This window comes from Saccostrea cucullata, unplaced genomic scaffold (assembly GCF_032062105.1).
Source record: "Saccostrea cucullata isolate Sc308-1 unplaced genomic scaffold, CSIRO_AGI_Scuc_v1 ctg4843, whole genome shotgun sequence".
NCBI classification, from domain to species: Eukaryota; Metazoa; Mollusca; class Bivalvia; order Ostreida; family Ostreidae; genus Saccostrea; species Saccostrea cuccullata.
Window position 1 is genome coordinate 1 of NW_026931248.1, and position 18,928 is coordinate 18,928.

Genomic DNA, 18,928 nt, shown 5'->3' on the forward strand with positions numbered 1-18,928 from the left:
GTTATTTGTTTCAGCCTACTGTGGTCAAGGTTTTAGAATATCACATCAACTGGTTTGAAGCTACGGGGTTTTCAGATAAACAGGTGAGTGTATTAAAATGAACATAAACCAGGTCATATTCACTATCATATCATAAATCACTCAAACACAGAACATACATGTAGAATTAACCAAAAGTCATTGGTTGGAATCCTAGCTGCAACAACATAAGTTGATTGAAAAAAGTGAACAATTGTTTCTTCACTAATCTCAGACTCTTGAACCGTTGTATTTTAAATAAATGTTGAGGATTGGCTACTGTACAGTGGTTAACTAATTCCTATATCTAAGAGTTCCACTGTGCTTTAATGTGTGGTTAGCCACTCAAAATAAGTTGATTAATTTCTGTTTTTAGTATTCATGGTTTCATGCATTGTTAGCCAGTCTAATTGATATTTTTCAGGGCTTCTGTTTTATTCGTTATTAGCCAGTTTACTGATGCTATATAACACCATGTATCTTTTTTCCAGGGTTCCTGGTTTTACGCGTTATTAGCCAGTTTACAGAAGCCCCTTTCACCAGAAGCCTGTGCTCTCATTAGATCCTTGGCTCGGAGTTGTGGAAATCTGAGAGCAACTTTAGTATGTATACATCTTTTAAAATATATATATATATGTATATATTCTGTATACACGGAAATTTTTGCATCCGTTTTATTTTCGCCCCTTTCACTCTTACCTCAGTTAGGTGAATTTAAAACAGGTCGAATTCAAAGAATTCTGTATAACTTAATATAGTTAACAAAATCATGACTGAACAAATTTAAAAAGGGACAAAATTGTTTGCAAGGTGTAAAAGGGCGAAAATAAGCCTAAAACATCATTCATTTTGTTAAAAGACGCTGTCTGATATCATGAATATTATATATAACTTACCTTGTATTTTGAATGATTTATTAAAAGAACAAATAAGTATCAAACATATAATTTGTATATTTATGAGGTGTAATTATCATAAAGCTACTGCTTCTTGATAAGTAATTATGATAAAATTTGTCGCACTTTCAGGAAAGCCCCGAGGATCCTCGCTTAGTTCCATTAAATCTCTTCATCTGCCTCGTATCTCGTTATTTCGACCAATCAGATTTAGGGGATCCAGTCACATGATTTAGCAGAGAAAAACATGCCAAACCCCTCCGCTGAAGTAATTCAAAGTGTACAGTGAACAACAACTACATCCACATGTTTGTTATGTGAGGATAATCATATGTTTTAACCTAATCCATCTAAGTTAGGAGGAACTACAATGTTTTAGCCCTCTATAAGGACTAGAGAGAGACCGGCAGTGAATATTGTCACTTCTATGCTTGATCATTTGCTGGCATTGTAACCAAGCAGGATTATGCTTTTTTTTAAACTTTTTTAAAACATCGGAATTTGAAAAACTGTGAATAAATGATGATTGTTTAATGTTGGCATAATTTTTTTTTGGGGGGGGGGATAATGCAATATACTATAAATATGTTATATTTAGCGTTTACTATATTTGGTGGAAATTGACTTTCGAATAAGGTAGCATAGATTTGATTAAGCGCATTTCTTCATATTCTTATTTATATGTATATGTGCAAGGCATTTAGCGTTGTACTTGAATTAGCTGTACATGTAGTTATGTTCCGCCAAAGCCGCTAAAAAGAATATACAGCCAAATGAAATAGGTTTACAGTACTGCTTTATATGGAGCATAGACAAATATCCTGCTACAGTGTATATAGAATTTTAACATTTTAAAAGCATATACTGTATACAGGGAAATTTTCGCCCCTTTCGCCCTCTCCATGATTGGGTGAATTTAAAACGGGGCGAATTCAAATTACAACTCGTAATCTCTTAAACAGAACTATGACTGGGCAAATTTAAGACGGGGCAAAATTGTTCACAAGTTCAAAAGGGCGAAAATAACACAGGGCGAAAATAACCCTGTATACAGTATTTAACATTCATTTATGGGAATCTGCATCCCATTGAATCGATGAAAATTTTACCCCTACAAAAAATTTCAATTAGTCAATGTAGCATACCCCACCAAAAGTTTTACATTGAGGGTGGTATTTCCACAGCCTTTGCATGCCCTGGTCTGGAGGCCATTAAACTTAGACAAGCTCACTTTTGTTCTCAGTCTCACTTTTCCACCAATAATTCCTTGGGTAAAAGTGAAACTGAGATCAGAAGTGAGCTAGTCTTAGTTTTATGGCCCCCAGGACAGGTCTAGAACTTTCCAATGAAAGACACAAGTTAAAATTGTATAAATTTTAATATTAGAACTATCCTTTCTTTGTGTGTGTGTGCACTGTACAGCTTTTAGTTATAACAAAATCTCTAAAAGTCGGCAGCCATTGAGGTGTGTCAACAAAAACAAATCAAGGTAACAACATGATAAAAGTGTACAAAAACTAGAAAACTGACCAGTCAGCAAGGGCCCCGCCATGGGGTAGAATTAAAAGGGTGCAGCTTACAGAATGATTAATAAATGTACAAAGAAAAAGCAACAGCAACTGTATTCTTAAAATTTCAAGATAATTCCTGAATATTCAAAAACCTGAAAATAATATCCATGTATTTACATTAGACAGTAAAGAACAACTTAACATTGAATGTATATTTAAACAATTATGAATCTTGTGTTATATAAAATGCCAGCCTTCAATGAATGCAAATACAGGTAACTCTTGATGGCTCGAACTTCGATCTCTCGAAGTTCTTGATCGCTCGAAGTCAGTCTCCGGTCCCGAATTTTTCCCCTATCTAACTAAGCAAATTTACTCTTGATTTCTCGAACTCTTGATCTCTCGAAACCCTTGATTCCTCGAAGTTAAAATGCAGTCCCGCTATGCATATTCTATTGAAATTTACCCTTGAAACTTCGAAGTGGCTATGTGTATATAATTAGCGACTTTACCTGGACATTTATTGGCCCCAGGCAGAAGACGCGGGTCTCGAGAAACGGGATGTTTTTACAGGTGACACTTGTACTGTTAGGTGATAATTGATTTATAATTAATCATATGTTGCCTACATAAAAAAATTATCATCGACTGTCTTACGATAATTCAGAGAAGCAGTGAATGTAAAACAGTAAATTGAATACAAGACAAAAAACTAAATAGTTTAATTTTTACTCGAGTCATTGTCAAAGTTTAACGAAATATGAAAATGCAGAAACAGCCTTAATGTCAATATTACGACTATTGTTGCACAAATACTTACAGAATCCCGTCCAACCGTGAACGTTAACTGGTAATGTTTGAAGTAGTCAATGCTATGTACGACGCGGTAAAATGTTTTTATTTTTATTTAACGAATGCGTAGTTTGAAGTCTGTATCAAAAAGAATACATAAATAAACTTGAAGTGACGATGAACATTTTTTATTTACTCAATTTAATAAATACTTATCTACAATACGAAAACATACCATTGTTTTATAAAAACCAAATGTAAAAGGTTAAGCAACGGTTAGCACTGCATGAAAATTATTACATCCGGTAAGACTAATTTCAAAACCGGTTAACAAACCCGGAAAATACCGGACTCTTGAAATCTCGAACTCTTGATCTCTCGAAGTTTTTTCTCGGTCCCGCGGACTTCGAGGTATCGAGAGTTACCTGTATCATGAAGGCTTGACCTTAACTTCAAACAAACAGCAGTTGCAGACAATTTAAGGTTTTCATTAATCTTAAAGTGACAGATAAAGAAAAGCCTACTAAATTTTCTGCAGCAGGCTAGATAATTAGTCCCAAGGGATAAATTGTACCTCTCTCATCATTTTCTTCTAAATTTACAATAAGAACTTTTTCAGTATTAATGATAGAATGGGTTTTTTTATACAACTACATTAAAAATTAAAAATATTCTTGAATTCATTTATTTAAAAAAAGTGAGAAAAGTGAAAAAAAAGTACCCTGATAAATCAAAAAATCTTCTTTAATCTATTTTTTTTTTTTTTTTTAGAATTTAATGAAATCATAACTATCAAACAAAAAAAAATAATAAAAATTTATATCTAAATCCACATTTCAGAGTGTTCATAGCATTCCAAATTGATTTAACTTCAAAACAAACTTCATTTGCAGACAGAGGTGGTAATTAATCTCAATGTGACAGATAAAGATAATGCTCTGGATTTTCTTCAGGAGGAAAGCTAATTAATCTCATGGGACTCCTAGCAGCATTCAGTTTACTGAATGGGAACATCTTCAGCAGTTATCTCTCTTTGCCAATTGAATGCATTCTTATATAAAGTTAAGGAATCTACCCCACCACCCCAGCTCCAAACCAAGGGACATAGAGAACCAAACTTAGCATCAAAATATGTATTTTTGCCTACTGAACTACCGTACCAAATTTGATCTTAATTGGGTGTGTGCCCGTTCATTCTTATGCATAGTTAAGGAATCTACCCCACCACCCCAGCTCCAAACTAGAAGACATAGAGAATTAAACTTAGCATCAAAATATGTATTTCTGCCTATTGAACTACCATACCAAATTTGATCTTAATTGGGCAACCATAAAAAAAGTTATTAGAAAAAAACAGAAAATTTGTGGACGGAAGAGTGACAGACGGACAGACAGACGGACAGACGGACGGACAGACAGAGTGATTACTATAGGGCACCCGCAAATCCTTGCGGGGCCCTAATAAATCTGATGCAACATTGTCATGGATGAATAAACAGGATGTACAATGGGATAAAAAAAATCAGGTTAAAAGCACCTGCTAGGCTGCTCAGAGGACAAATTCTCTGAATACAAATACTTCAACCATTCACTTGATTCCTATTTATAAAATCTGACCTTTGTAGCACTGGGGGGTGTAAAATCATACAAGACGAATTCGATCAAGTTTGTCAGGTTACTTCCCTTTGCACATATATACATTATGATAAAAAAAAAAAAAAAAATTAAAAACCGTCTTCACTTGAAAGACCTTACAATATCTTGGGACAACATTACAAATGGTACCTTTATGTTACAACTTTTAATTTGCTGCAGCGAGACTCTTGGTTATAAAATTCTTGTTTAAATATCAACAATCATTAATAGTAACTTAATCTCAGTTTGTGCGTACCTAAACTCGTATCTAGCCGAATCATGTGACCTGCACACCTGTATATTCTGATTATTATATTTTTTTAAAAAAATAAGAAAGTTTCAGTCTTGCTGAAAAAAACACAAATTTTGCAGTCCAATGGAGGCAGAGTGAATTAACAGTTGTGTTGCGAGACATTTTTTATGTAGCATTCTTATTCTTTTAAAGGCATAAGAAATTATCATATGTGATTACATAATGATTATTGCATTTTAAATATAATTTAGTTCTGAAATTAAGCCTCCCATCCTCCTTACAATGAAATGATGCACAAAAAGCTTTCAACAAGTTTTTCATCAGATGAAAAAAAAATTGCAAAAATTTTGTGGGGGAAAAAACCAGTTTGATTCTCATTTCTTTTGATTTGTCCATCACATGTTAAACATGCTATCTTCAAAAAACAATTCTGAAGCATGAATAAGACCTCAAATAAAACAAACATAGTAAGGCAGCCGGGGGCTTTTAACATAACAGAGGGCTCTGATCAGATGAGATATGATAAATATACACCATAATTTGTCATCAATAAAACTTTGGCCTTGATTCCTGATCGACAGATAAATCGGGAGAACTTTCCCGCAGCCTCTCGTTTTGTAACCATGACAACATGGACCGTTGCGACCCCCGAGGCATGTCCTTGACTGCAGGCTGGAGTTGATCCCAGGCGGATATTTTCGGAGACCCATCGTCCTTCGGATTAACGACCGTCATCAGCGCCTTGAAGTGCTCCAGGTCGTCTGTACCACCCACAGTGTGACGGCGCTTTTGGCGTTTTTCTTTTCGCCTCTCTGGCGGAGGTGAAAACACTCGCTTTTGAGAATTACTTTCCCTTGAATTTTGAGCTCTTGCGAGATTAACGTCAAGTTCGAAGTCTTTCGGCGTACTGGATGATCTTCCGTAACGAGCCTGATACTGAGGTCCCTTCTCCTGCTGCCTGTTGAGGGGTATGCTGATCTCAGTCCTCTCTGTCTTACCGCTAGGGCGAAATTCTTTGGATCCGTACATATTGCTAGAGATTGTTCTGATTTCCTGTACGTGAGCAGACACGGGTAGAAGTGTGGTTGCTGAAGTTCTCGTCTCCTCACGGGGATACAACCCACTGCTAAAATCACTGTTTCCATCCACAACGTCCTGCTGACTTGTGGTAACTGTATTACTGAGTGGGCTTCTCTCGAATCGATATGCAATTCCTATTTTTGCATCCTTGGGTGATCTGTGAAGACTTGGGTCCCTATATTGCTTTTCAAGCATGTCATTACTACTGCACAAACCAAACTTATTGCATTGTGCTTGTGCTAAGGGTTTCTGGGGAGGAAGACACGAAATAGCACTTTCTTTGTCCAGCACTTCTTGAGTCGTTTTAACACCACTTCCACTAAGCACATTTTTCGGATTCACTAAAATCTGAAGTTTTTGATCAAAGGTTGACGTGAGATCAGAGAGAAGGTCGGAACCTTCGTCCGAGTCGGAGGAATGATGGGAACACTGACGACCCAGATTTATCAGAGAATCCAGCGAGCCTCTCCGTGCCGAATCACTTCGACTGAGACGTTTCCGAGAGCTTCGTCGTTCTCGATTATCTCGTCCAGCAACTCTGGACTGTCCCTTTTCTCCTGGGTAGTTTCTGGGTGGAGGAGATAAGTAGTTTTTTTTGGGGGATTCTAAAAGCCGCTCCATAGACCCCGCTCGCTTACTAGGAAACACTGGGGAATCAGCACTGCCTTGTGACAGCCGATCACGACTGTTATTCCGAGATCCTAGACTCTGAATCACGAAATATTTCCCTCCAGAATTACTCCCTGTGCTGTTTTTTCGAGAGCCCTCCGACCTGTCAGAAGCACTAGCTGTAGAGTTACGGTCATATTTCCCTCCAGGTAGTTTCCTCTCCAGAACTTCCTTGGACTCACCTCTGGCAAGTTTGTTAAAAATATCAGATGTGGAATGCCAAATGGATCCAATATGAAAATCCAACAGATTCTCATTGCTTTTACTTTTTTCGGCCTCCAATTCTCTACGACTGCTTTCCTGCCTCTGTCGTTCTATTTTCCACCTCTCTAGATCCCTCTGCTGCCTCCTCTCTTCCTTCTCCCGGAGCGCCCTAGCCTCTTCTTCGATTTTTCGGAGAGCCTCGATCGTAGAATGGCTAAATGTCGGACTTGCACTCTGTGACATTTCCATCTCCTCTCGAGTGTCCAGGGAGTCTGAGGAGAAGTGTCGGGTTTTGGAATATAAATTGGATCCCGTTCTCTCTCTCTTCATGTCCTCCCACTCTGAAGAATCGATCCCTTCGTGAGACATCGCCAGTCGACGCTCTGGAACGTTATCTGACGACCGGTTAGATGACGGAATCCTCGAGTCTTGATGACTGGCGGCCATTGCTGGTAAGTTTGGACTGCTCCGAGCTTTCATTTCTGCTGTCGATTTCATTTTTCGGTGTTTGATTTCTAGGTCTATGTTTCTCTCGCGGAATCCCCCGTCTGTCAGACTAACATTGAGATCCTCCCCTAGAGCCGGAGCCGATTTCTTACGCATCTTTTGATTGGCTGCTTGCACTATTGAGGAAACAATGTCCCGCGGGTTCACCGTGTTATCTGAAAATAAACGAGAGACTGTGTTTATTTATCTTGTATTTCAATGGCTTTAGTCTAACACAGTCATGAAGACTGAAAACTGAATTTCTTTCTTAAGCATGACACTCGAAAAATTGTACAGTACTATATCTGTTCAAAAGCTGTTACTTAAACTACAACATATCTTACTTATATATTTTAACATGAAACATCTGATTATTGAGGAAAAAAATTCATTAATAATGCAAGTCATTTAGCAAACTGATTAAATTAATCTTGATCCTTTTCTCTTCTAATTATTATGATAATTTATTTATTATTGGGTATACTTCACTTTGAATTCATGTTTAATAAATTATTATTATTTTCATTCAATTTTCAAAATTCTCCCTTTTTTCTGCTTATGCTTCTTAAAATAAAGATAATTTATTAAAAGTCATTGAAAGTGATTGGGCATATACACTATAAAAAGAACTTTGAAATAACAAATAATTTAAAGTATCATGGTTTAAATACAAGAAAAGTGAGTGAGACTTCAGATTCTTTGACATATCTATGGTATTTGAGATATTAATAACCGAGATATCAAGTTTTTATTTAATCAAATATCAAAAATATTCAAAATTTTAATTCATCAATGATAGCAGTTTGAAGATTTCCATTTCAAGGTATACGTATCAACAAATAAATGTTCTCTGATTATTAAGCTGACTATATTTTTTCAGTGGTATACATAAGGCATGTACTAGACCTTAGAAGTATCAAGTACTTTTATTATTAATGTACATGTTCTGTTGGGTTCTCAGGTTACAGTTTGTTTTGTAACATCTTACTTACAAGTAGATAGGAATTTGGTACAGAAGGCCTGAAAAAACATGCTCTATTCACATACATGCTTATTTCTAAATATCCCGCCCAGAATAAAAACATGGAAAGCTGTCTGCTTTCAAGGGAATATTAAGATTTTCACTTACATTAATGTGTTTTACTTAGTGCAATTGACTTGAAAGTTTTTTTTAACATGAAATATTTTCAATCATTGCCTATTAACTTTATATTGCATATTCCTTTGAATTTGTAAAATTCCCTTCATTTCCAAAGATCTCCATGTATCTAATAAATTTGTTATAATGCTTCTTGTATGGTAAGCCTTCTTTACACCTTTAATTACCTTTTGTTTCTTTATATCTTTTAACAAAGTCTAATCTAATAAAGCTGTCCCCTCCATTAATTTGCCATAATTCAATAAAGTTAAAAGCATTTCAACAAGAGTTGCTTCCACTATCCCTTACCCTTTTGAATCGTTTTACTTTTTTAACAAGATTCGCTCTAATAATACTTTTTTCTCCCATCCCCCCTTCCTACCCTTTTTCTCTAGAATCTAATAAAGACAAATGCCTTTTCACAAGGTTTGGTCCCACCTCCCTAACCCTCCTTTTAACAATGTTTGCTATATAGGTATACTGCTTGCCCTTAGTCTGTATTGATGTATTGCCTCCCCCCTTTACCCTGTTTTGATGACCTACCGTCTTCGTCACAGCTCATTTTGGAGACAGAGGGATTGGAGGGGGCCTCGTCATCCTCCCGACCCTCCTCCAGGGGGACATAACTGTCCTGATCCCACGAACTGAAGAACCAGTCATTCTGAAACAAAAATAAATTATTACATTCAACAAATTATAAATTAATGTAATACCTTGAATCATAAACAAAACACAACGATCGTGAACTGAATAACCAATAAAATATCAAAACAAATCGTTAATAAATTGGATATCTTAATCATTCTGCATTGTAAATAAAAATAATAATGGGGAACCATTTCTTTATAAATTGTGAAAATATTAAAACCATCAAACAAAATAGAGGAAAATAAATTCAGTGTATGCATTTACATTACTGTGATCAGACACCATGGGTCTCGAAGCAATTTTGTGACTTGCAATTTCACATAGCCCTATATGTGTATGTGTGTCTGTCTGTACACAGATAACTTACATGTAAAATGATGCTCTCTATTATCCTACATTGGTCAGACATATCCTATATGTGTATGTGTCTGTCTGTACACAGGTAACTTACATGTAGAATGATGCTCTCTATTATCCAAAGTCGGACCAAATACAATTGCCAGATTTCTAGCATCCATCTAAAACAAACAGAGAAAAAAGGTCAGTATTCTGGAGTCAATTAAATTCACTTACTCTGGGAAAAAAAAAATTTAAACAATTGATTGACTTTTTTTTAGAAACATAATATTCTATAATCACATAAAAATTAAGTTTTAAAAAAAAAAATCAAAAAAATTAAACAAAGAATATATAACAATTTCACCTTAGTTTCAAAACTGACTTAAAGTGCAATGGAATGTAGGACACATCCCACAAAATTGAAATTTTGAAACGTCATTTGAAATGTTTACTAGATAATGTATTTTCATGTAAGTCACTCTGGAAAAAATTTCCCTCCAAATCTTACTTTGTTGAGATGACCAAAACTGGCCACGGTATTAAGATGTTCCGCGATGTGTTTGAACGTCTCAAAGTGATGCTCTGGTAGCGTGTGTATCAGCCGCTTCAGTTTCAGCATTCTCATCTCCAGATCCTCGATACGATTCGCGTCGATAAAATCCTGGTATAAGGCTGTCAACCAACAAACACAAATTGTTTTGAAATACAGTAAAATCAAGTTATAACAAACTTCTAGGAACCTGCGAAATCAATTTACTTCACTATATTGGTAATTTGTGGTATCTGTACAACAGATTTCTTAAAACACACATTGATAATGAATTCGCATTGATATAGATGTATAGATTTTTTTTTAAAGAGTTATGACTAGCAAGTGTTTTTGGGGAAGCATAGTATACAAAATTTACATTGAACTTTCAAAGTTTTTAGATGATTTGAGTTTCACATTGATTAACAGTATCCCAGTATATAAATCAATGTTAGGATCTTTTAAGATAATGAAATTGAGAACAGGGGCTTTTCCTCATTAAAATATAAATTGTGTACATCTTTGGGAGAAAAACGTCATAATTAATTTATCTAAATGTAAGACGCCTTCCGTTTTCAGATTTTTTTAAAAAGGTAATAAATACATACAAACTTAAAGTCAGTTTATGTTTTTTCAAAATTTACATCCTTGAAAATTGACTATATAAGATGTAAAATTTGTTATTTTTAACTTCTAATGGACATGATTAAATCAAAAAGTGAAACCTGACTAATCTGAGATTTGGGAGGTAAATCTTATGTTAAAATAGACAGGGTGTTAGATTATACAGTGCAAAACACATGAAAAATAGTGAAATGAGAATAAAATTGGAAGTGAGAATACCAAGGGAAACAGATTGCTCTAGTGTTGGATAAAACTGTTTTTACTGCATAAAAAATTTAATACTGCAGGAAATATCCATGCATGGAGATAATTTAGTAATACAGACAATAATCATGGTCTTGTAAGTTATATTAACAGATATAATAAATAGAAACAATCAAATCTATATTTTTGTTCGTTAGTACATGAATTAACATATAGATTGCAGATTGTGCAGAAAAAATTACATTTTGTAGTGGTTTTTTTTTTTTGGCAACAGCTCAAAAATTACACAGCAGACAGAGAAAAGTTAGTACCTGAGGTAATGAGAGGATCGGGGAGATTCCTGAAGAAGGTTTTCAGTAGACTACTGATTACATTGACATCACACCATTTCTCGTGGTCCACGTTCATATTGTCTATACCCTGTCAAAAACATTAACACAATGTGGTTATTCTATTAAACTTTGTACATGTATTTTTTTCCATAAACTCACAAAAAAAAAAATCCTCTACATTTGCTTCAAAGAACAAGAATGACTTTCAGCTGAATTTTAATTTAAATTTACTATCCAATGCAAAAATGCTCAACTTACATCTGTGTTGTCATATAAATGAGAGAGATCATTTCAAATAAATTTTCACACAAGGTTACCCCTTAATTACCTTATTTAGTTCTTCCATCATCATATTAACTGCAGCCGTATTACCTGGGACCCGATACACCCCAGTGACCTCTAACCCTCGTGCTTCAACAATTTTGGTGCAAAGGTCAACAATCATTGGCACAAACTAAAGAATAGTATAGAAAAAGTTTGTGATTTTCTTCAACCAATCAGTAATCTTTTCTTGTTCTTATATATTATATATAATTTGTGATATTATATATGATGTAACAAGAGGCCTAAGGGCCACAATGCTCATCTGACACACCCATGTCTTCCTAAATAAGACATTAGTAGATATTCTCTAACAGAAACTTCCTATCGTAGCCACCAACCTAAAGTCTATGAAATAAACTGCCTCTTATTTACATTTTTTTAAATTAAGGAATGAATTTAATAGCTACCCATTTTATACGGTATAAAGTGGGTTACATTTGCTTTATAAACCACGAAGCGGTTTATAAAAAAGCATAAACTTTAACCCAGTTTATACCGTATGAAAAATGGGTAGCTATTAAATTCATTCCTTAAAATTTAATTTTCATTCATTTGATGCAAGAAATAAAGAGATCATTTCAAACAAATTGACTTCAATTTGTACAAAATTTAAATGTAACATCAGGCGGATTGATACGTTTTTGACGCAAGTCATTGTGACGTAGGCAACCCAATTTATACGATATGAAATAATTTTTTATCCAATCAAATACATCGTTACAACCAGAATTAAATTATAATTAGATATAACTAAGATTTTTCTCCTTAAGGTGGTGCCCTTTACTTTTCTAGCATGACATGTCCTAAAATAATTGCCCCTGCTGGAGTCAAACATTAGAATTCCTTTCACTCAAGAACAACAAGTGGTACATGTATGTTTTTTATGTAGAAGCTAAATTCATTGAATTCAATGTGAATCATTTACAAATGACATAAGCATGCCAGACTCTTTAAATCAGAAGAGCTAACATTTAGAGAAGTAAAATAAAATTATAATTACGTCATTGTTAGGTGAAGGTATGCAACACTCCAGAGGTACTCCGAACATGTCGTTATTTTCGGAATCCCCCGGATGGGAAGACACACTGCTGCCTTTACGGAAACTCTTAAACTTGGACAATCCCCAACTCTTGGACTCTGTGAAATAAAAGAGAAAAATGATTCTGTTGATCTTATTCCTTGCAAGAGTTATCTCCTTTACTTCATGGTAGCTTTGGCTTCAAATAATTTTGACCCAGTATGAAGAAAAAAAAATTGCACATAATTACACTTATACAAGTATATATATAATGTACATAAAATATTTTTAAAAATATATTATTGATTTTTTTTTTAACACAATGAATATGATATCTATGGAAAATGGACATGCTGACTCCAATCCTATGAAATAGAGATAAAATAAATAAATGGCTAGTGTTCTAAAAATTCATTCCATACCACAAGTAACCCAGTAAATTTCGTCCCAACAAACTAAATAACATTTGATTATATAAACATGACCCAGTCAGATAAAATGATTTGACTTGCATCATGCAGCTCACCTTTGCCCATGACACATTGACACCCTCCCCTTCCCTGGCCTGGGGGCCATAAAACGGATGAGACGGACGGACATGAAGCCTATAACATAATACGTCCCGTCTTAAGACGGGCGTATAAAAAAATAAATGGCTAGTGTTCTAAAAATTCATTCCATACCACAAGTAACCCTGTATAAAATTCCATTTGGTAAAAGTGCAGATCACCTTTGCCCATGACACATTGACATCATAAAAAGTGAGCTCTTTTCCGCTATAAATTCTTTGGTAAAAGTTTTATGGCCCCCAGGCCAAGAATTAAATTAAATTGAATTAAATTGATTTTAATTACAATATATCTCAACTGCATCATGCAGCCTACCTTTGCCCTTTCTCTTGATGTTTGGGGAGTGGGATATTTTGATGCTGGGGGATTGGGGTACTTTGATCAGTTTACCTTTGCCTTTCCTCTTGATGCTGGGGGAGTGGGGTATCTTGATGAGTTTGGTCTTGCTGCTCTGTTTGGGGGCTTTAGGGGCCACCTGAGGGGAGGTCCGTAATGAGGTGGTGGATCCGTGAGAGGTGAGGGTCGGGGCCGACTGAAGCTCCATCTGGTTCCGACTGCGGAGAATTAGGTCAGTCTCCATCTTCCCTCTCTCCTGGAAACCAAACACAAAAGATTTAACATTTTTATTAAAATTTTATAAATATTGAAAAAAAGATTGAAATTCAATTAAAAATTTGATTTATTATAAGAATCTGTGGATACTGTGGAATCACTTTTTATTTGTGGGGATCAATTGGTTCATTGGTAACCAAAATGGTTGAGGTATTTTTTTGAATTACTCACATTTACAAACCATGTAGTGAATTTATATCTATGACAAAGTTTGTTTGTGGAGATGTAAATTTGTGGGTAACTGTGACCCAAGAAAATCATGTACCCCCAACTGCCCCCCCACAAACTTTGATAATTCCACAGTATGTCCAGTAAATATACATTTAATCTATAGCTGAATTACATGTATACGCAGGGTAAGTTTTATCAAGATTCATTTGAAATATCTATTTCTAACATGGATTATATATTTATCTGCATTTGTTGCATAGCTTCTATGTGTCACAACTTCTTTCAGTCCAGTATAATCACATTATATTATAGAGCCTAATGTCTTTAATAAGTGAAATATCTTGATTATCATAGTTTACATATCTCTTAATCAGTAGAATATAAGATATATTACAATAATCTCTGAATAGTAAACAAAAAAAGATATGAAAGAGAAATAGATATTCTGATTGTAAAACAATATAAAACATTGATAATTAAAAAGAATCTGAAAATTTTATTAGTATACACAGCATAACATTTTTTATTATCTTGAGAACTGCATGTAAATCACATTCTTTACAAGCAAAACAACCCTGACTTACATTGCTGCAGCAATAGAAGGCAGCACCTGAACTATTAACAAAGGCTGCTAATTGGCCAGAAGAATCAGCAAAAAGACAGCTGATTGGCTAAAGCAGCTAGCAACAAAGACAGCTGATTGGCCAAAGCAGCTAACACCAAAAACATCTGATTGGTCAAAGCAGCTAGCAACAAAGACAGCTGATTGGTCAATGCAGCTAGCAACAAAAACGTCTGATTGGTCAAAGCAGCTAGCAACAAAGACAGTTGATTGGCCAAAGCAGCTAGCAACAAAGACAACTGATAGGCCAAAGCAGCTAGCAACAAATACAGCTGAGCTGATTGGTCAAAGCAGCTAGCAACAATGACAGCTGATTGGCCAAAGCAGCTAATGACAAAAACACAAATTTTAAATTGATTTTGCCTTCTAAAGTAAATATCACACAAGGAAAATAAATGGCATGCAAATGACCTGTGACTAAGAAATAAACTTAAGTTAAACAGAAGGAATGTGTAGCTCTGTGATTCAAGTTTTATCTAGATTGGCTGATTTTTTTTAAAATCAAGATATACTTACATAAGATTGATTCTAAAACAGGGAAATTCAATATAACATGTAAAAGTTATGATAATTGGTCCAAAAATCATAAACTGTTAAGTGACTGCATGCAATGAATATAGGGCATAAAATTTTAAAATATAAGGCTAATGGCTAATAATATCAAATTGTCAACAAAATGCCCCTGGCCCTTGATGTTTCAAAGTTTCCCAAGTGAGGGGCATTTCTGTCCCACTGGAAGCTTAAGATCCAAAACAGGGGAGCTATGCCCCTCCCTCCCAGGAAAGCTCTCCATCCAGAGATGTTACATACATTGTCAGTTTGGTTTAACCAATTAAGAGGAAATGCCAAAAATGTTTAGAAGTGTACAAAAAGACACACAATACAGGATAAGTACATAAACTAAACAACTCAGAAAACCTTAAAATGGAACATAAAAAAAATGATATCAGTATCAAATCACATGTTAAACTGTCAATGGATTCAAACCACAGTGGAACAAAAGGGATTTATATTAAAACAGAAACTAAAAAAAATACACCATCAAAAACAAAAAAATAGAAAAACTCAAAGCTATACAAATCATTACTGAAGAACAACTCCATTTTAATAATACTTTGGAAAAGAATTAAGAACACTGTGTTATATTTTGGGACTTACATCAGAATCTGGATTGTTGTTGGATTGGATGGCCTTGATCCAGTCCAGCATGGCTCCGTTCTCCTCCGCCTGGAACAGGTACTCTGAGCCATTAAAGGTCTTCAATCGGAACACATTCTTTTTCTTTGTGTAGTCATGAGCTATGTCCACCAGGCAGGATTTGATGGAAATTGGCTGGTCATCAAAATTGAATGTGTGAATCTGGAATGGTATTACCATTTTGTAGTATTACTAAATATTTCTTTAGAGATAAAAATTATTGAATTGTCTATTTTTTGAAATGCAGAAGATTGAGAGAGGGATAGGTAGAGAAGTATGAGAGAGATTGAGAGAAACTGAGAGAGAAACTGAGAGAAAGCGGGGTGAAAGTGAAAGATTGAGTGAAAATGTTTGAAAGAGAGAGACAGAAGAGAGAATTTATGAGAGAGAGATTGAGAGAGAAACAGGAAGAAAGAAGGGTGAAAGAGAAAGGTTGAAAGATTGAGACAGAAAGAATGTTTAAGAGAGATAGAGAGAGAGATAGAAAGGGATGCCTACCAGGGCGGGATCTTTTTTCTCTTTGTTTTCCTTTGAGATGTAGAGGGCATGACCTCTAAGCTCCACCCACACTGGCTTCCAAGACCTGTCACTGGCTTTCTGAAATGTCAATCATATAAAATATTGTTAATGATATCTCAATTAATTTTCATTAAAAATTAATCTAAACATAGAAACATTTTTTAATGATACTTTTATTTGAGCTGAAATATACTCTTACTGTTAAATGCTATTACAAATTACTGACTTAGTATGCCCCAAAATTTAAAGTGGTATAGAATATTGAAGACTTATATTATGATGCAAGAAAAAAGAAAGACCAATGACATAATTCCATGTTAAAATAAAAATATTTCTTACGCGTTGTATTAATCAAATTGAATTTATTTTCCTCAACTTATAGTCTTTTATGGAAAAAAATCTCGATGTGTCTGTTTTTCAGAGAGTATAATACAGATACATGTATCTTTTTTTTGTTCTTTTCCCCCAAAAATTTTACAATTCCAGATGATCTGATTTTGTGGGGTTTGGGAAAATGGATGGAGGTTGCTTTTTTGTATTATTTGTGGATGAAATCAAAAATTTGGTACATATACAACTATAACAATACCTAATATGGACATTTGGAAAACGGTTATTTTTACTGGGCGGGAGGGTGGGGGTGAGGGTGCTGTGAGGATATTTCACAGATTTTTTTTTTTTATTTCTATGATGAATGGCAATTTTGCTAGTTAGAAAATAAAATGTAAATTTTAGAAAAATGTGTATATTATGCAGAAGTTTTTTTTGGTTGTTTTTGTTTTTGATTTTGAAACAAATTACATTTATTAGCTCTGTAGATTATAAAATATGACATGACCATAGAATGAACTGAACACTTAATGTTATTCAAATTACCGTATAAGTGGAAATTTTAGCGAGACACAAATTTAGCGATTTGTCCTTAAAAACTGGTTATTTATTTTAAACAAATAACATTTATAAGCTCTGTAGATGATAAAATATGACATGACCTTTGAATGAATTGAACACTTCATGTTATCCAGATTATAAAGTAACATTTTTTTTCTTGCAATGAATCTTGTAGTATGATTATAATTTTTCTTGACTAAATGTTCAATATACAATGTAATGAAAAGCATATTGTTAATAGCCAGTATTACTTTTAATTCATTTTAAAATTCCAATGATTTTAACCAACTCAATTACAATCATGACTTTCAAGTGCAAGTGTTGGTTTGAAGAAGGCAGGAAATCAAAGTCACAGACAGTGAGGAATCTTCTGAATATTTTATCTGTTTTTCTAAGCTGCTACAAGTGTTTTTCTCTTTCTTCTCTGTTAAAATTTTCCAAGACATATTCATTCAATCAATAGCATGACACATGAATTGGCTCTTGAGAGACAAAATAATGACTCATCCCTACATCATTTACTACAAACAGGAAATCTGTAAGGCTCGTTCACGACTCCAAAAAATTGATATCCAAAAAAAAAAAAAAAAAGAAATGTATTCTGCAGCAGATTACATCCAAGTATTATGTGCATATCATTCTGGCAATATTTCACCAGTGAGGAAATTAGCTTTCCTCTGAAATAACAAAGCCCACGGAAAAATGCGATGAATGGGGCATACAGCCTTAACCATGCTTCCTGGCTTTTTGACACTGAGAGTAACTCATCTTTCCTCTAATAATCAGTATAATGAGTATAATTATACAAACCCTCACACATGACGCGTCACATTGAGTCTGTACAAAATATACAATACCTTTATGTGTAGTTTTCAAAATTTATATTTTATACAAAAATGATAAAAAAAAAAATACTTTACAATGTCAAACCTTGGTATGGTTGGTAAGAGTGGGCAGATTGGGGTGAGGTACACAGGGAAAAATAGCTCACTTGTTATTCATGTGATTACTTTTTTTATTTATTTTAAAATTTATGTAAAAATTTTCATCTCTTTCTAAGGTGATAAAAGAATTCAGTACATTAAACATAAAACAATACAAAATAAGAATTTCATGTAAAAGTTATCTGAGACACTTTTGCCTGTGAGAGGGGGAAGGGGTCCTGTCTCCTCTCTGTGGCCTCAATAATCCGAGGTGTCTGAAAATATAAAGAGTCAATAATAAATGATATCCCCCTCTCTGTGGCCTCAATAATCTGAGGTGTCTGAAAATATAAAGGGTCAGTAATAAATGATATCCCTCTCTCTGTGGCCTCAATAATCCGAGGTGTCTGAAAATATAAAGAGTCAATAATAAATGATATCCCCCTTTCTGTGGCCTCAATAATCCGAGGTGTCTGAAAATATAAAGGACCATTTAAAATGAAATGTCCCTCTCAAAGGCCTCAATAATGTGAGGTGTCTGAAAATATAAAGGGTCATTAATAAATGATATCCCCCTCTCTGTAGCCTCAATAATCAGAGGTGTCTGAAAATATAAAGAGTCAATAATAAATGATATCCCCCTTTCTGTGGCCTCAATAATCCGAGGTGTCTGAAAATATAAAGGGCCATTAATAAGTGATATTCCCCTCTCTGTAATTGAAAA

The 18,928-nt window shown here is 34.5% G+C and overlaps 1 protein-coding gene and 1 long non-coding RNA gene across 2 annotated transcripts in view; one reads left to right on the forward strand and one right to left on the reverse strand.

Annotated features, from left to right (window-relative positions):
* Positions 1-15: 15 nt before the first annotated feature.
* LOC134231934 (uncharacterized) lies at positions 16-1,340 on the forward strand. The gene is made up of 3 exons (XR_009984659.1): positions 16-83; positions 510-620; positions 1,047-1,340. It is a non-coding gene; the product is annotated as an uncharacterized LOC134231934 (long non-coding RNA).
* Positions 1,341-4,945: 3,605 nt separating this feature from the next.
* The window catches only part of LOC134231933 (rho GTPase-activating protein 21-like), a 32,795-nt gene continuing 18,812 nt past the window's right edge, over positions 4,946-18,928 (reverse strand). The window contains 12 exon segments of the mRNA XM_062713887.1: positions 4,946-7,720; positions 9,226-9,343; positions 9,698-9,758; positions 9,796-9,848; positions 10,178-10,341; positions 11,338-11,446; positions 11,687-11,812; positions 12,683-12,819; positions 13,660-13,861; positions 15,833-16,033; positions 16,370-16,468; positions 18,423-18,479. Coding sequence (XP_062569871.1) covers positions 5,652-7,720; positions 9,226-9,343; positions 9,698-9,758; positions 9,796-9,848; positions 10,178-10,341; positions 11,338-11,446; positions 11,687-11,812; positions 12,683-12,819; positions 13,660-13,861; positions 15,833-16,033; positions 16,370-16,468; positions 18,423-18,479 — 3,396 coding nt within the window. The 3' untranslated portion in view covers positions 4,946-5,651.